Genomic DNA, 19780 nt, shown 5'->3' with positions numbered 1-19780 from the left:
TGTGTGTGTGTGTGTGTGTGTGTGTGTGTGTGTGTGTGTGTGTGTGTGTGTATGGTTACATGTTTCAAGGTAAAATAAGGACAATCACTTACAAAAGAGAAAGTCTCCCAGATTGCTTTGTATCATTGAAACATTCCAACACATCCCATTTTCAACTTTTGAAAGAAGTTTATTCATGAAAACAGAAACCTGGAAATCCCTGGTTTAGGTAACTGCTGATATATCAATTGGACTTCAGTAATGATAAAACCTCACAGCTATTTACTTTACTGCCTCTACAATTCACTTCCTTCATCTCTCTTGTTTCTTAATTAAAGTTGTCTTCAAAGGCAGTTAGATGCTTTCTTCCTTCTGGTAACTAATTAGGCTAGCCTCCTCCAAGCCTTCTTTCAAGAATGTTTGTCCAAAGAGACCCAAAGAGCTATCATTTAACCTCTTTTAGGTTGAGGTATCCATGGAAACCCTGAACTCCTAATGTCTGATTATTTATTTGCCAGGCTTCTGTACTCAGAGGGCAATTTATTGCTAGGCTGCTTTGAAATCAACTCTTGAACCTGTGCTTTAGATTCAGATTATTTTGTTAATAATAACCTCATACCTAATTGTATCTTAGCAGATCCCAATATTATTCTGAAATACTCATTTTAAAGGTAAACAAACAATCTTGGCTAAATAAGCTAGTAAGAGTAAGGGGCAGAAATCTTATATAAGGATGAGTTAAGGAACAGAATAATTACGTTGTCTTCATGAGGTTTTATATGTTTATACATCTGTGTATGTATGTATAATTACTGTGACATGTATATATTGTTACTATATACAATGCAACATTCATGTATATGTTTATATTAAAAGCAATTATGATCACGATCCTTCCTGTGTCTATTTCTGTACATATATATTAAAGAATATTCTTTCCCTTTAGGCTAAAGCTAGAAATCTCTGATGTTGACATGCTTTGTTCTCCAGCATCTCTGTTCTTCCAGACTTTGCTTTTGTCCTTCTGGTGTGTGAGGGCAGACCTTAGCAGAAAATAGGCTGTTTTAAATATGGCAAGTCATCCATCAATTTCTCCCTGGGCTGTCTGAATTCCTTTTAATACTGCTTGTAATTTTCCAGGGGAGGTTTTCGAAAGCCACAAACAGAATTTTAATGCTGTAAAATACCTCCGGAGACAGTAAATATTTCCTTTCACATGAAAAGAAGCCGCATGTCAGCTTGTGTCTGGGAAGATAAAGACACGTTCCCAGTTAAAGTTTATTGTTTTTAATTCTCCATGAATCACGTCCTTTGCATCACTATTCTGAAATGTGCCAAACAGGGGAGGTGCTATTCTCTGTGCAGTCACAAGTTAGCTACTCTTCTCTGGACTTTCACTACTCGGGCACTGTTTTCTGTACCACCTTCAACGTGGGCGCTATTCTCTCGACAGCCATACCCTGGGTGCTCTTACCTGGATATGTGTCATAAATGGGTACTAATTTCTGTGTAGTCATGGCTTAAGTGGAAGCATATAATTTTTTTGTTACTAGATATTAGATTCTTGTAAGTCGTTTTCTTTTTTGATACAAAAATACCAAAATATTAATTGGTTTTGCAATTGCATAATATTCACCCAACTAATGTGCAAATGCTTTGATTATGTATCCCTATGCATCAAATGAAGAAACTAATGACAAAATTAATAGCTATTATAACCCCCATTGAGAAGCAAATTTAGGCTTCAGGAAGCTTACTCAAAAAAGCTGGACTTCATGGCCCTAAATATTAAGACAGTAATGACTATTCACAATAACTAGATAAAACAGACTCTAAAATCTTCCCAATCAGCTAGCAAATAAAAACTATCCATTAAACATTAAATAAGGCTGCATTGCAAATTGGTGTGGTAAATGAACTTAAATTTTAATTTTATGATAATATTCCATATTTCTCCTAGAGATTGCTTATAATTAGTGAGATAAAGAATTTAGAAATACTTCCCAGAAATCCTGTGGACACTTTGCAGATAGATGAGAAAGCAATGTCTTTGATTTATTTGTGAATTTAATTTAGTGAGCAAATGCTTATGAAACCTTTTATATGGTTGGCAACTGATCATGAAAAGGAGATGACAGTGAGAATATACACCCTTGAGAAGTGCTATTTGGAAAATAAAGGGGTCATCCATCTCCGGTACCTGGGAGATGCATCGAGTAAGGGTAAAGATAATGCATCAGTTCAGATACATCAGTGCAGAGTGAAAGGTTCTACCTTCAGGGAATGGGGTACATTTATAATAGAAATTATATGCTATGGAATGGAAACTGAGCGTGATTTTAGTAGCTGTAGTGCTGAGTACAGAAAGCTGGCAGCAGATAGCTTCATGTATACATCGGTTCTGTTCCTGGGGATGGAATGTGAAAGGAAGTCTGGTTCAATAGAAGACTGGCAGGGATGAAGAGGTTTTTGCTATCATCATCATCATCATCATCATCATCATCATCATTATCAACATCATCAACATCATCATCATCATATTTATTTACAACCCAGATGTTACCCTCCTCTTGGTCCCCCCTTCCACAGATCTTCTTCCCACTCCTCATTCCCTTATCTCTGAGTAGACGCTCCACCATGCCCAGTCCTCTCCTCTCCCTGAGGCTGCCTCAAGTCCCTTGAGGGTTAGGCACCTCTAGGGTTAGGCACCTCTTCTTCCACTGAGGCCAGACCAGGCAATCCTCTGCTGTATTTGTGTTCGGGTCTCAGAATAGCTCGTTCATGCTGCCTGGTTGGTGGCTCAGTGTCTGTGTGCTCCCAGGGCTCTGAGTTAATTGAGACTGCTGATCTTCCTATGGGGTAGAGTTTTTTAAAAGGCTAAAGCATAGAAGAAATCACTGATAATTGGGGTAGAAGCAACTTCACATATACACTATTACATCCTCACAAAATATTTGTGATTATATCACAATACGTTATTGCTTCACTTACTAAAATATATCCAACTTAATATTCAACAGTTCTAAACACAGACATGATAATGCACCCAACTGTATTCTAATAATAGAAACATATCTGCACTATCATAAAGATAAGAAGCAGCCCTCTCGCTGAAGTCAGAATTCACAAGTGTGTCTGTCAGTATACGCACTTTGCAAATAAAGAAATATAAAGGTCTAAGTAGTTTTTGCATTTAATGCATTATAAGCAAGCTTATCGTATTTATTGTTTTCCTAACTGTTACCACTTAACATGAAAACACAGTCTTGGTGATACTGAGTAACTTAATTGCCACTTAATTAGCAATTTGCAGAATATGCAATAGAGTCCAGGCCACTGGATTTCAGAGATCAGTCACTGAACACGATGCCTTCCTGTCTGTCTCTCAGCCAGTAGGGCTGTTTGAATGAACACAGTCTGGGTTCTCAACTTCTTCTGTGAAGGATGGAACGCAGATAATGTCAGCAAGCTGACAAGTCCTTCCAGTGATAGTGTCTGTTCTCAGGTACTCGGACATGACCAGAATCCAGAAGCAAAAGCAGGTGTCACAGATGTGAACTGTCTCAGATCGCTGCTTCGTAACAGACTTGTCAAGAATGGCTGCTGTATGCTGGCATGTTGTGTTCCCAGCTCCTGGAGCGGTCACTGGCCTCACCCGGGGAGTGATCAAGCCACTACCCTGAGGAAGCAACAAATGGAAGACGTTTCTAAGGCCACACAAGGTCTCTTGCAGCAGTTAGAAACTGTCATGTGTGCAGCCACTTGAATCTGCATGAATATTCTAAGTCCAAGAGGATGGGGACACTAAGGGATATAATTTTAAAAATATGCTTTTGAATTTTTTTTAGAAGAAACCCCAGTTTCAGATGTCTAACATCACCAGTTCTCTTGGCAAGCAGCATCCTCTACTCCTAGACATTCTTAGCACCTTTTCCCCAGTTTCCTCTTCATACAGATTCACTTGCAGCAGGTACCATCCCTTCACCCCATTGTCACTGTGTTCAGAATAAAGAGGAAAATGAAATGGTAGGAAAAATACCCTTAGGTGCCAACTGGAATGTTAAAGAACTGAAAGTTTTAGGGGATTTGGGCACTCCCTGGTTCTTTGAGTTTATCTAAGTTATATAAGATGGATGAATTTTTTGAGCATGATCTATGAGGGAAATCTCAGAAATTCAAATTATGTTGTCATTAAGTATAAAGAATCTTCACAGAAATCTTGATTTTACAGAGGGATGGTTATAAAGTATTTGCTTGTAGAAACTGGATAGTCATTACAAATAGGTGGAGAACAAGATGAATGAATGTCTTAGGGATTTGAGAGTGATACTCTTTAGGATCACTTAGGACTTAGCATTTGCAATCTTTCATCCTTTTGCATTTAGGTTCTAATAGAATCCTTTATGGAACCAAGACCTACCATGAAAGGGAGGATTATAAAATCTTGGCTCATGTGATTATGAAGGCTGAGAAGTCCCCATGTTTATATTTTAAAATCGGGACACCCTAGAAAGTCAGAATATAATATAATTCCTGTCCAAAGAAAAGGATTTTAAACCAAAGGAGTTGGTGGTGGCTTGAGTTCAAATCCTGCATAGGAAGGATGTTAATGTCTGAAGAACAAGAAACTGGATGCCCCCCCTCTCGCTCTGGAAACAAGCCTGTCTTCTCTTCCTCTTCATTCACTTTAGGCTTCTAATGGATGGGATGATTTGTCAAGCACATTACTGAGCATAACCTTCCTTAATCTACAGATTTGAATGCTAATCCTCTCTGGAGGAAAAAACTTACAAAAATATCTAAGAATACTATTTTACCAGCTATCTCAGCCTTCCATAGCCTGGTGATGTTGATACATCATTACAACAGAATTGAAGGACCATTAGCCCAACTGATGCTCTTTGTTCTTTTAAAGGGTTTAGATTATTCCAGTGCTTACTTATCAAGAAGTTTCTAGGACCTGAGAATGTTACAGACTATGCTATTACATGATCTTCTGAAAGAAATATTATTGTTTAGTATTGATTCACTTATTTTAGGCAAGAGGAAATTCAAGTTTTAGAAGCAAAGTTACTTACCCAAATATGGGTTTGTCTATAGTCTTAGCTTTAAAGATAAGGACATTATTTTATGCAATTATTAAATTTTCTCCATGATGTTTTTGACAATGGGGAATCACAGAATTAACTAATTGGAGCTCAGATATTTGCATCAATTTTATAAACTCTCTCGACAGAAGAAAGATTGATTTTATTTGAAGATGAGGAATGTACAAGTATTTCAAAGAATCCATTTGATTCACTGACTGCACTAAAGGACTTGTGGGAACTTCCAAAGGGATTCTTGAAAGGCAAAAGACAAGATGCATAACACCACAGATGAATTTTCAGATACCAGTCTGTGATTTTAGAGCCATTAGCTTTGGACACTTTCTTCACTGAGGTGAAATAAGAGGGCGAGGATCATTGAAAACGAGATGAAGTCAGAGATCTGAGAAGTGCCGATTCTGAAAAACTAAATGAGATGCAATAAAGGATTCTGGGTACTTACAAGTAAAATGATTGACAAGAGCATCAATGGCTCTGCTACACTTGAGCCTTACATTTACAATGGTATCAGCAGGCCCAGGCATACAGCACATTTGAATTACACATAAGTCTCTGTGTGTAAGGTCAGAGAATGATCATTTCTATCTTACCTATATTCTAAGATTGAAAAGCATCAAACTTCCTTGTTTCAACTTCATATTCCTTTTCACAGCATGCCTTTGACCCCTAATATGACCCCTCACGATACATAGGCCTATAGTGAGTATGAACAATCCTGAGCAGATCCGTGAATCTGAGAGCTTTCCAAGGAACCTCTCAGGTCATCTCACACTTCCAGCTCTGGACTCTCCTCAAGCATGCATGGCAACCCTGTTTCTTTCATGCTGTCTGGGCATTTTTTTTTTTTTGCAAGGTGTATGTTCTGTCACAAAAGCATATATGACCATATATTTGTGATGCTTGAAATTGATTGCATGCACATTTTCTTGGAAATAACTTAAAGTCTTCATTAATTCCTAAACAATTGAAACTTATGAATTTTTCTAATTCACAGTACCTTCTAGATTTTCTAAACACTGTTTTAAAGGAGGTTGGTTCTTGCTTGGTCATCTTTCTGTGTTCTTACTCATTTATTCATGGAAGATATAGTAAAGATATTTGTTTTACATAGTTCTATATGCAAAGGATTGAGGTTTTATAGAAAACACAATATTCCTTTTTCTCCTCTCTTATACTCTACAGGGAGAAGACATTATAGAGTCATACAATTATCACTTAATTATAATAGTTATATGTGTTATGAGTTATAATTTCCTTCTTTATATTTTACACAATACAAATTTTGTTAATATGATAAATTAACCATTAAAATATCTTTGATACTGAAAGAATAAATTTTGGTAACTCTTGGAAAACTTACCTATGGATAACACTTTCCTGAAGGTTTCAACAAATCATTGATTTAATATGTATCAAGTGTATATATTTATACTGTAACCATATAAAGAAATATCATAGCACATATGAGCATATATATGCATACCTCTCCATATATATTACTATATACAGAGTACATAGGTGACTAAGCCTATAGATTTATGATTTTCACAATACCTTATTCAAAAATCTTTAGAGGAAATTTTCAAAGAAAAGCTAGACACCATCACTGTTAGCAAAATATTTAGCATTAACCTTCACTTCTCTCCCTTTGTAGCAACTATTGGCTGCCATGGCAACCTTTTCCCCCAGCACTGCACAGCTCTTTTAGATGAAAAGCACAAGGCCTTGGAGACTTCAAATGCCTCCTTACAAAGCAGTCCCAAACCTTTACCCTGGAGCCATTACCATCCTGGGCCTCAAAAGCCCTGGCTACCACATTTAATTTATTGTGTCCTGCTTCAATCAATACCACTCTGGAACACCAGGAGCGAGAAAGCCCACTGCATTTTGTTGCTCAGTGTATGCTCACAGAATATAACACGACTCCTTTTCTAATTTCTCAGTTGGGTTCCAGAAAATTTCAGAAGATACTAAGCAGTTCAGGCATTTACGCTCATTTCTGTGTTGTTCTTTACTTCAGTTTTAGTGAACAACAAAAGTCACATTTACACGTCTTCTTTCCCATTCTCAGTCCCTGACTCACTCCCCTTATCCACCTGGATAACTACAGTTTCATATGGAAGTTCTAAGTTCTGTGTTTTGAGAGAGTTGAGAACCACAAAAATGAGGTTAGAAGATACATTCATAAATGACATCACGGGGGTGGGGTGGGGTGGGAGGGGAGTTTCTTTTTAATTTTTCAAGTGGCCCATTGCCGAAAAATAAGCTTCTGTAAAAGTTGTAATTCTGGCTGTCTGTCATCACACAGCTTAGGACTAGTGACATCATTCTGTAAGTATGACCTGCTTATAAGTGCTATTCCAAGGCTGGAATGAGGTACAGCAGAGGCTAAGATAACAATAAGAGTACCCTGAAGGGATAACTTGGCTTCTCTGTTTTTCAGAGAGACAGAAAATAAGCATATTGATGCATTTATAAAGTTATCTCTAAAAGCAACCAATGCCCTAGAGGAAATGAGGCAGAGAAATGGGGTAACATTTCGCAAATGTTCACGAAGACTCCTGAAAATGAGATGTTCACTTAGGTGACATGAGGAAATCAGACAGCCAGGAAGGTCAGAGGAGGATGTGACAAACAGAACATAATACTCGAGACAAGGCTGGAGAGTCACTCTAGTCCTGGAGTCCATGTAGGGTGAAGGAGGGAATAGCTGTGGGCCTAAAAGGCTTGATGTGCTGAGAAATCATGTTTTGTAGGTTGCAGGTCATCATGAGAAGGAGAAAAACTTTCCACAGGGCAAATTTGCAATCCAAAGGTGAAGTTTTCGTATGGCTTTCAAAATCAGCAGAACAATTCCAGTACTATTTATGTGTGTGCACACTCTATCTGCAAATTACCTCAGATACCTTCCTGGATGCATCTATGAGTTGGTTTTTATTAATACATAAAGAGAAACACAAGACGACTATGCAATTCTCCAGGAGTTCACAACTATGGGGCTCCTGGTTCTGGTTGCTGAGCTCTGGGAACCTTACCTCTTAAGATTTCCCCTGTGAAAAGACTTTGTTCATATGCTAATGTCCATACTGCAATAAGAAGTCTTTTGGAAGCAGACACTTGAGTTTGGCACCTTAGACCACTCAGCCATCCTGGTGCATACTCAAGAGAACTCTTGACATGCTGCTGTAGGTCAAGAACCTGCAAAATACTAGAACATAACAATGGGATCTGGGCCAGGGGTCACAGAACCTCTGTCTTCTGCTGCAGCTGAGCGTGGAGACCAGAGAGTACAAGATGACCATGAGCTCTGAGACCCCAAGAGAGACCTCTGATTACTGTTCCACTGTGTTTCTTCTTTATCTCCAATTAATTGCTTGCAATAGGAAAATGTCATTTGGAAATCATACGTTGGCTTTTGGAACTGCAGTTTGATGGACTCACTAGAGTTGGCCTACAGTCACTAGCAACAGCTTCTGAGGGTCATATTGCTGTCACTAGGATTTAATATTTAGTGATCTTTGGCCAACTGCATGCTTGTGGCTCAGCATGGTTGAAGCTAACACATAGAACAAAATATGACTTCTGTTTCCTTATCTTGTAGACTGGTTGATAACATAAAGCTCCTTCTGCATTTACTTGTTCTATGACAACAGACACAAGAAGCCATATATCCAAAATACCTAGGAAAAAAGCATGCCTTTTCTGAGATGGCTTTTTCTCATAACGATTTTCAAAAAAGTTGAGTATATAAACTATTGACAAAACATTTCTATTTAATTAATTCTTAAGAACAAACTTAAGATTGGAGATAAAAGATATAGGGTTTATTTAAAACTTCCCCATTTTTCAAAAGGAACAGGAGAATCCTAAGACTTTTAGTTTTTGTGTGAGTTCTGGAACCAAATCTTCCTTTAAAGAGACTTAAATACAAACATATAATATGAGACCATTTGGTTCACTCAGATATCAGTTTGCAAGGAAGAATAAAAACAAGATGGTTTGAATGGAGCAGAACATACCCAAAGGTAACAGATAAAATTAAATAAGTAAGTCAGGTAAAATTTATCCAAACCATTTTCTTTGGAACTGGTCATGAAACTTAAAAGGCCGTTTAAAATTTTAAACTGTACACAATGGGCTTGAGAGATGGTACAGCACTTAAGAGCACTTGGTGCTCTTTCAGAGGACCCAGGTTGGGGTTCTAGTATATACATGGTGCCACACAATGAACTTTAACTCTAGTTCCAGAAGATGTGATATGCTCTTCTGGTCTCCACAGGCACCAGTCACACTCATGATGTACATAACCATAGGCAGGCTGTCTTAGTTAGGGTTTCCATTGCTGTGAAGAGACACCATGACCAAGACAACTCTTATAAAGGAAAATATTTAATTGGAACTGCCTCACAGTTTCAGAGGTTCAGTCCATTATCATCACAGTGGGAAGCATGGCAGCGTCCAGGAAGACATGGTGCTGGAGAAGCCAAGAGTTCTACATCTTGATCCAAAGGCAGACAGAAGGAGACTGGCAGCCACAGACTAGGACTGCACTGGGTAGAGCCTGAATATAGGAGGAAACCTGCAAAACTCGCCCCACAGTGACCCACTCCCTCTAACAAGGCTGCACCTCCTAACAGGGCCACTCCCTATGGGCCAAGCATATTTAAATAACCATACATGCAAAACATAAATACATATAAAGTGAAATGAAGTTTTGTAAACTTGAATGTTACTGAAGAAAGTAGAACAATATAATATATATATATATATATATATATATATATATATATATATTCCTGCAGCAGTGATGATGTGTGGTGTAAAGGGATATTTAGTAGCTCCATGAATGAAAGTTGAAATAAACAGTCTAACCATTAATATATATTATAAATAAACATACACTATACATTAATATATTAATTCCAGAGGTTGCTTCACACACTAAGCATTGTATCTGTAACCCTGTGAGAAGAGCTTCACTAAGAAGACACTTTGCTAGCAGTAGTTCTGCTGGAAGAAAAAGAGCCATTGGCTTTCCTTACTGAACATTAGCAGTCACAGTAGTTGGGATTAGTTTCCTTTTGTGCTATTAAGAGTTATAAAGCTTATTGGGCGCTACCATTACCATAATAACCTTCACTATCATTCAATTTATTACAATCTATTTCCCATTCACTAAGCTAATGTGAAAAGTAAAACAGATGTAAAGAGCGAGGAAGCTCCTAGAGTCAGCGGATCTCTGCTCCTGCGTGCACCAGCAGCTGGCCCATCTGGCACCAGCTCTGCTCCCTGGCGGCAGTGGTCTGTCTGCCTTCCAGCTGTTTGCCAAGCCCTCCTCTAGCTGGTGGAGAACCGTCCTTTAGGTTTTTTGAAATTCTCTATTACTTGTATGAAACAATTCTTGCTCTTATTTCCTCAGCCATTGTCCCGAGGCTTTCAGGTGAGCACTAAGTCTCACGAACTACTTTGTGACTTGGGTTGCTCCTTGGGACACTAGTTCACCAAGCCTTACTCCTACCATTCAGTGCAAGTTCCTTATCCTTGCCAATGGTACATTTCCTCAAGATTTAGTTGTAACACAAAGTATTCCTTCTTCTAGCAGACTATATATCAAGAGAGGGTGAATCTTTTTGCTTTGAATTGGAGTAGGAAAGCTGCTACTTGTTCGGTCTCAGGTTCTGACCAAGGCTGACCACAATTACCAAATAAAAAGCAGGTTCCCTAAGTTTTATTCCTGATAACACTTTGGTCATAATTACCACCCTGACACTGGCCATAATTCCTAAGTATACAACCCCAGTATTTAGTGGAATTTTTTTTCAACCGGCATGTTTGGGAGTAAGTTCTCAAATACATTCCTAATTTGTAGATATAAAGTCAAAGGTAGGAATGATAAATATATGGTTTCATAATATTGATAGAATGTGACTGAAATTTATTTAAGTGTGTCATCACTTCTTCACTTAATTTCCTTTTCGTAAATGTAAGCTCTTTGGGTCACTGATCTAATTAGAATTTTAAAAAGATGCGTAAGAGAAGATAAATATGTTAGTGTTTAATTTCCATTTAGATTTTATTATAAAAATGTGGAAATTACTTTGAAACTCAATTAGATCCCTCAGAATTCATGGTCTAGTAACTACTTAAAAGGTGAATGCTTGTTAGTAAGTAGAAGGTACAGCGTTCTTGCGTCTCTGGCTCAGGGGTTATGAACATAAAGATTTGAGCTTACTTTAGTCTATACAGGCAGGCACTCTGACGGCGCTGCTTTGCTATGTCTGACTTTAATAAGAACCTGTGTGTGGAATGTGTTCTCTTATTTTATTTGAGATAAACTTGATTTTTGCAACTGACTTTAAAAGTTTTATAAACTTTATTATCTAAAACTGTAAATAAACAAAGTGTACTCAATACTGAAAGCTTAAAATTTAACCTGAAGCTTCCTGGCTTCCGTTGTGAACACCAATTTTAACTAAACAGAAGTTCTTTTGGTTGTGCAGACTTTGGACCTGTCTAATTTTTTTGCTGTGAAGTTTTTATTTACATTTCACTTTTAAATAAATCATGATGTTTGCCATGGCTTACTTGTGATGCTTATATTTTTATAGTACAAAGCATCTCATCAATCTGTTCATATAGAGAATGCACATATGGAAAATGTTGGTAACTCGAAAACACATAAACATAATTTTAAGGGAATAAAACGTATCATTTTAACTCAAGACTCCTTTATTCCACTTTGATTTAACTCCCATACATCTTGGCCAAAATATTCTCAAAGAATTAGTAAAAACCCACATTGATAATTCTGTGTCAGGGCACCAATGACCACACCTACATTTCATCACTCATTTGGGACACCATGCCAAGAACACATCACAACCCTACTTACATGTTGATCTTTGCTAGGTTCTCTGCCACTGATTAGTATCAGACTATATGTCTAATGTGTGCCCTATGGAGATAATTTGTTGGGTAGATGCTTCAATTGATACACTCACCTGTTTCTACGTCCCTAAAACATGAGTACAGTGATACAAACATCATATTAACATAGATTTACAGGAACCTACAAATTTTCATATGTTACATTTCATTTCATATTTCAGTTCCACATATTTTATAATTTTCATGCAATTTAATTTTTACATACATGGAAATATATTTTTCACAAACACTTGGAGATTTCCTAGCTATCCTTTCTATTGATTTCTAGCCCAGTTCTGTTTTTTTTTTGTTGTTGTTGTTGTTGGAATAAGATGTGATGTTTATTCATTGCAGTGTTTCCAGACATGGTTTAGCATGGTATCTGATACTTACTTGAAAATAACACAAGTATCTGTGGCATCGGGTGTAGCATCAAATGCATGAAAGCTGTATCAACTATTTTCATTGCTTTGTTCAAATCTATATTCTTACTGAATTTTGATGCCTTGTTCATTTAACTGCCAAGAGATATATGCTAGGAATCTCAAGTAAGATTGTGGACTTCAGTAATATCAGCTCTTTCTTCTTATAAACCGAAGTCATTCTTTTTCAATTAAAAGAAGTTTATTCACACACACATAACATTTCTGGTAGGTTTATTTTTTCTTTATAAAATGTTTTCCTTATTTTATAGTAATAGTCTTTTATATAGTGTTCACTTTATCTGGTGTTTATGTAATTATACCAGCTTTTGTGTATAAAGTTAAATCTCGTTCTTTACAATGTATTGCACATACAAGAGATTAAAGAAAACAAAATATATTCACAAAATATATTCAATAATGAAAATGTAAAATTTAATGTCAAGCTCCATGGCTTTCATTCCAATTGCCTATTCTAATTGTTTAGAAGATGCTCATTGATTTGTATAGACTCTGAGTCTAGTTAATCTTGATGTGTGATATTTTATTAATTTGCCAAGTTTTGAAAATAATAAAGTTAGTTAAAAAGAAAGGAAGGAAGGAAGGAAGGGAAGAAGGAAGGGAGGAAGGAAAGAAAGAAAGAAGGAAACAGAATGGAGGAAATGCCCTGGGTACTGTACCCCAGGCTGGAGTATATGCCTGCAGAAGAGCGTTGGGAGTAGAAAGAGGTGCTCTTCTGTGTATTAGGGTGGGGAGAGGTGCTCTCCTATGGGCAGCTTAAAGAGTTTTGGAACCAGGTCTGCTCTTATTGTCCAAGGTTTTGATAAGGAACATATGAAGTTAATGCTTGCCTATTAAACTTTTTAAATCTTCTTTCATATTTTAAATAACTGTTTAAATTTTTGAAATTTTTTGCATCATTTCCTCCTTTCACTTCCTCCCTCTAAGCTTTTCTTTGCTCTCTTTTCAAATTCCTGTGTTGAGGCCTTCTGGGCTTCCCTTGTTGATTTCAGCATGGCTGTCCAAATATCATCTACAAATTATCATAGATTTCTGATATCAAGTCCAATTTTTAACGATGATGAACAGAGGAAGAAAACTGAACCTCTTAATTACACAACACATAGCATCATGGAATCAATTAAGTTCAGCTGAGGTTGCGGAAGGTCAGAGCAATGTGAAGCAGCCGGCGGATGGAATCATAAGTGCTGTCTGTCCTAGAGATGCAATGTACCAACTTAATCCCCGGGGATCCGTGGGCAGCCCAATGCCTTCCCTTCCAGACTCTCTTCCCTTCAGAGTCTGCTCAGTCATATAAGTCAAAGTAGCAGCCATCGTTCCTACTTGTTGGACCTATGTTAGCTAGCTTGGGACATAAATAACCAAACTCCAAAACCAAATAGGACGGGCAGTAGGAACGCACTATCTGGCCGCAGTCTAACTCCTCTCTGACATGTCAACTTGTGTTCAAATATAGTCCCAGAGTTCTCTTACTCTAGCAGTAACGATAAGTTCTCATGATGCTGATGAATTCTACCAGAGTGGCTCATCCTCAATGTTATTAACAGATTCTTCTGGATCTGCCTTTATCCTCACACTCAACAGCTCAGGAAATAGCCTGCAGCACCCAGATAACACAAAACCACTGAATTTGTCACATCTGAAAGAATAAATGATAGTGTTCTTTTTGATTCACATGACCACAGAAATAAAATGGGTAAATGGGGCCCAGGGAGGAACACCAGGACTTTGTCATGCACAAACTGGGCTCTGAATGGATAATAGGAAGGTACTTCTTCCAATACTTATTCATTAAAGAAAAAGTTTTTAAGAAGGTTATACAGACTTTTTTGAACTTCCAGGTCTATTCTTGAGTATTAATGACCAGGAGAATTCTTGGGATTTAATGGTGCAGGTTGCAAAATGGTAGGAAGAGAAAAAATGCTCAGAAGGTAAAAGGTTGGTGGCCCAAAGGCATTATTCAATCCTATTTTGGGAAAGATCTTTCCAAGTCTTTGGAAGTGGATAATAATATTAAGGGAGACAAGGATAGCTCCGGAAGAGACGTTTCCCTGGGTTTCTAATAACAATGTAACATTTGTGAATGAGTAAAATTTCCATCATCTATTATTCCAGCCTTTTATGTTCAGTGTTTTAACAAACAGATGCCATTCAACGCTCAGATCTAGAATAAATCAGCCCTGTGTCTCATATCTAGATTCTAAATTCTTACATTTCCTAATAGTTATGAAATGTATTTGTGACAGAGCCCTAAGTGGAATTAAAGGACAATGCAATATGAATTGCTCCTGAACAGGTTAGAGTGTAAAAATCATCTTCTACACTAAATCTTTCTGTGGAGGCAAGGAGCATGGAATTACTGCAGAGATTACTTACTCCAAGGGACAAGATGTCTTTTTGCTTGATTTTAGTATAATAGAATCATACCACATATCAAGAAGCAGTTTTGAGCACATAGTGAGAAGGTTGAGATTAGAATGCTTATGAATTGTAGGATTGTATTTTTCAAAACCTACTTCAACAAGTGTATTTAAATGTTTTAATCTCTCATCTAGCCCACCACCCACCAGAGGTAGTGGAAAGGAAAGGTTATCAGGGCAAAGAATGATGTCTATCTGTTTAGAAATAGTTCTTTGGGGTGAATTCTGTCTGTGTTATCAGCATATCAGCAGTATAGTGCACACAAATCAGCAGCAGCAGCTCGATTCTCTTGCAAACACCATTCATAAACCAGCAGTGGCAGTTTGATTCAGAAGAAACCACGAGACTTTGCCAGTTGACCTGATCCTGTAGAAGCAGCAAGAAGCTGCCAGAACACCCCTTGAAGTTCTTGGGTTCATTTCTCTTTACAAAGTCACAACAAATGACAATCAACAAAGAGTGGCAAGGTGAACCAATACTGCACAGTGTCGTTCACTGTCTTTTCAGTTATAGTTATACCCATTCCAAACATCAAGTATTCTCTTAAGTATCCGCTCTAGGTTGCCCTTTTCCCAGGCAGCTTCCAGAAAAGCACCATGGGTCAGTTCTCATCAAAACATCCTCCCATGTGTCTGATTTAGCATAAACATCCTCTGATAAGACCGTGTCAAGAAAAATTTCACATAACACAACTGAGGCAAATAAATAAATTACAACAAACAAACAAACGAAACCCAGAAATTTTCATTTCAATGAGTCCTGCTGCTTTAGGAAGGATATCAAAATCTGTTGTGGATAGCACTGGTCTTGTATTTTGATGCTAATTCTACTCTCCCAGAAGGGTCTGCAGTTGAGGAGTGAGTTGTATACAGGTGCATTGTGAACCTTCTCCCCACCTTAACTTTTCAAATAAAGGCTAAAGTTGATGATTGGGCAGTAGGAGGGAAGGTGGAGCGAAAGGGTTTGGGGGAGCCCTGAGTCCCACAGTGTGTTTTCTTTGGTTGATAGTTTAATCCCAGGGAGCTCTGGGGGTACTGGTTGGTTCATATCCTTGTTCCTCCTGTGCAAACCTCTTCAGCTCCTTGGGTCCTTTCACTAACTCCTTCATTGGAGATCCTGTGCTCTGTCCAGTGGATAGCTGTGAGCATCCGCTTCTGTATTTGCCAGGCACTGGCAGAGCCTCTCAGGAGACAGCTATATCAGGCTCCTGTCAGCAAGTACTTGTTGGCATCCACAGTAGTGTCTGGGTTTGGTGATTGTATATGAGCAGGGGACGGGGAGAGGATAGGGGGTTTTCAGAGGGGAAACCAGGAAAGGGGATAACTTTGATACGTAAATAAAGAAAATATCTAATAAAAAAGTTAAAAAATAAAAATTTTAAGAATGCTGTTAAAAAAAAAGTTTGGGAAAGATGGGGGAGATGGAGGGGGAAGACAGAAAAATGATGGAGGAAGACAAGATGGAAGGAAAATGGAGCTGGAGCTGGAGCATGTGGCTTGGAGAAAGGGTACAGATGGGATCAGAGTAGTCTAGTGGTAGATCTGCCCAATCTCGGCATGTAGCTTAGACACCAGTTAATTGAGTTGTGAATTCATTGACTGGGCTTTTTGGGTTAAAGATTTACTGCAACAAAAATCATTTATGTAGAAACTGGAACAAAACAAAGGCATGAAGGAAGACAAAGTGTAGAAGCCCATGAAAGGAAAGAAAAGGGGAGTCAATGAAAGACGGGGCTAGTCCATGAAGAATGAAAATGCTGGATTTGTGACAAACCAGTACATGGATATCTTGATGTGGTGAAAATTAGACTGGAAACTCAGCTCATACCCAGGGACCAGGGCCATAGGCATAATTAAGGAAAAACTGATTTCCTAAAACATAGCTTGTCATTCCTTCTTATTTCAGTATTTCCTATGTCAGGGCTGCTAGACTTTGTGACCAAGATAGACAAAGTGGGGAGCATTTCCCTTTTCTACTCTGTAGCAGTTACTATTTTGACTCTAGTCCTAAGACAAATTTCAGGGTTTAAGCAAATAATTCCTTCCTTTTCCAAATCTCATACTTTTACAAACAGTTGTAAAGCCAAGTCTCAGGATCCAGTATTCTATTTCTGCTGTATAATCTTTGGTTCTAGACACATGCATGCGTGCATACACACACACACACACACACACACACACACACACACACACTTACATACTTACACACACTCACATGAACATGTGCACACTAAAACATTTCATGACAGAGTTTTCATAAATACTTCCATCTGCAAATATTGTTTCTTCAGACTTGTTTTAGAAAATTAGTGCAATGTATTAAAGTCAACTGTTAGGAAACTTTGTGGTTTTACCTATAACTATTTTGGAAGTAAGATATTATATTATTATATAATATAATATTAATATAATATTAGTATGTAAACTTGGCTTAATAAGGTAATTTCCAAACTTTATAAACAAAATAAAAACAAACAAAAAAAGAGATTAGGCAATCTGTCTTTTATTGGAGTCTTACCATATTGATTATGCAAGTCTATTATTTTAATTTTATGAATTTATTATAAGGAGTTTTTCAATGTTTCCCTACCATCTTTTCATGCCTCCATGTGAGCTGATTATACAACAGATTTGTTGTCTTTTATTTTCTCCAAGATTGTTTTGGGTGGGGGGCATTGGGATTGGTATTCTCTATCAGAGTGACAAAGCATGAAGAAGAGAGTGTAACCAGAATTTTATATAGCACATTTTGCTTGCTTTGTTGTTGTTATACCATGTCCAACATAGGTTGTCTTGGAGGAACTCACAGAAATAGAAATCCCAGGTGTGTCATGTTGCTCAGGACCACAGATTGTAATCTGAAAGGCTTATGGGAGACATACATGTTGAGCAGGAATTCAAGAACCATCTACAGTACAATAATCTAGTGTTTAAATATGTCTATATAATTTATGTTTAGGTATCTGTTAATATCTTTAAAGCCTTGAGTAGTTTTGTGGATTATTCTTTTGTCCCCAGGAGCTATGATCGATATTCAAAGTATGATGAAGAATGCAAAGTGGCAAACTTGAGTCAGTTTATGGTTTCTAGAACATCTAGCACAATAGTACAAAGCAAAGCACGTTAAACCCACAGATGATATGTAAAGCTTTAAGCTGGAGAAAGGCGCATTTACCACAGTGACAGGGTTTTGCTTTCAGATTCCTTTATCAGAATGTTGTTTGTGAAATGTTCATTACACAGTGTTAGAAGGGAACTGTGAATTATATAACCAATAATACTTCAGAGCTTGAAATGCTCTCAGCATAGTTGTTTTATAGATAATAGCAAGACCCATAACAAACCATCCTTTAAGACCTGATTGGCCATGCTGGTCAGCAGAGCCAAATAATGAATTTTGACTACTGGACTCTTCACCATCTATGATGCCAGTGATGTTCTTTTATGAAACAGAAGAGGAAGATGACACAAAATAGTAATACAATTATCCATGTTTGCAAAACTAACTCAAAAACAAACAAACAACAACCCAAAAAAAAACCAAAAAAAAAAAAAAACAAAAATCAAAATCAGTTAAGCTGGGGACTTAATGTAGAATACCTCTACAGCTGTGCTGTCGACCACTGCACTACCATGAAAATCTTGATATTTGAGAAACTGAATTTGAGATATAATTATTTTTTTCCAGTGTGGGATTCAGATTTCTCATCTATCCTTCAAGTCCAGAATTTCTAGAACTTTTGCAAAATAAAAACTGTATATTTTACCTTTGTTCATAAAGTCTTTCTCTCCTCTTTTTAATATTATTTGTTTATCTCTCCTCCCACTCCCACAGGTATCTACAGAAGAAGGCATGAATCTTGCTCGAGACTACAACTGTGCCTTCTTTGAGACATCTGCAGCCCTGCGATTCGGTATTGATGATGCTTTTCAAGGCTTAGTGAGAGAAATTCGCAGGAAGGAATCCATGCTGTCCTTGGTGGAGAGGAAATTGAAGAGGAAGGACAGCCTGTGGAAGAAGATAAAAGCCTCACTGAAGAAGAAGCGAGAAAACATGTTGTGAGGCTTTGCTTCCGCATCCTGTCTCTCTCTGTGGGTTTTATCAACCAGACAATTGTTTATATCTCCATCTCACTCTCTCTCTCTCCATCTCTTTCTCTTTCCTTCTCCCCCCCTCTCTCACATACACACACACACACACACACACACACACACACACACACACACACACACACACATACAAACACAGTCAACGTGTATGCAGAAATTAGACTTCTATAACTGTATGTCCTGAGNACACACACACACACACACACACACACACACACACACACACACACACACACAAACACAATCTACCTGTAGGCAGAAATTAGACTTCTATAACTGTATGTCCTGAGATAGTTTTATTTTGCCTTTAACAGCTGGATAGATTTTGTCAATCAGCTGGATAATGCTTTATAGATTTTACAATATATTGCCAAATAAAATTAACATTCCAATTGCCTCATTTTCCTGTAAAGTGTAGCTTCATTTTGTATGCTGTCTGGTTAAAAAGAAAATCTGCAAACTTGTAGCTGGGATGATAAAAGGCTTAGGGGATCTGCTTTTGCCTGATAACCCTGGTTGTTTGCATTTCACAAATCTGTAAATAATGAAGAGGCTGGAATAGTTTAGAGAAAAAAAAATGTCCCTGTCATCTCTTAAGTGGAAGAGTCTTGGTGTTTCTTCTTGAGTCCTGTATAGATGAACATTAGAGAAATTATTGATAATAGGAACTGAGTTTGTTATTAAAATACTAAAATTATATGTCCCCATATTTAGTGCTCAGTCTGCCATATGCTTTATAGGAGTTCCACAGTAAAGTTACTGTGATGATAGTATATGTTATCTGTTGTAGGAA

General features: G+C 37.6%; 1 protein-coding gene across 2 annotated transcripts in view; it reads left to right on the top strand.

Annotated features, from left to right (window-relative positions):
• Rit2 (Ras like without CAAX 2) overlaps window positions 1-19077 on the top strand; it is a 326497-nt gene extending 307420 nt beyond the window's left edge. For both annotated transcript variants that reach the window (XM_029547076.1, XM_021214896.2), the window contains exon 5: window positions 18713-19077. In XM_029547076.1, coding sequence (XP_029402936.1) covers window positions 18713-18940 — 228 coding nt within the window. In that variant the 3' untranslated portion in view covers window positions 18941-19077. The remainder of the gene's footprint in view (window positions 1-18712) is intronic.
• Window positions 19078-19780: the final 703 nt, after the last annotated feature.

Source organism: Mus pahari, chromosome 15, assembly GCF_900095145.1.
Source record: "Mus pahari chromosome 15, PAHARI_EIJ_v1.1, whole genome shotgun sequence".
Taxonomy (NCBI): domain Eukaryota; kingdom Metazoa; phylum Chordata; class Mammalia; order Rodentia; family Muridae; genus Mus; species Mus pahari.
The sequence above is the reverse complement of the archived record's forward strand: the minus strand, read 5'-3'. Positions and strand labels throughout refer to the sequence as shown.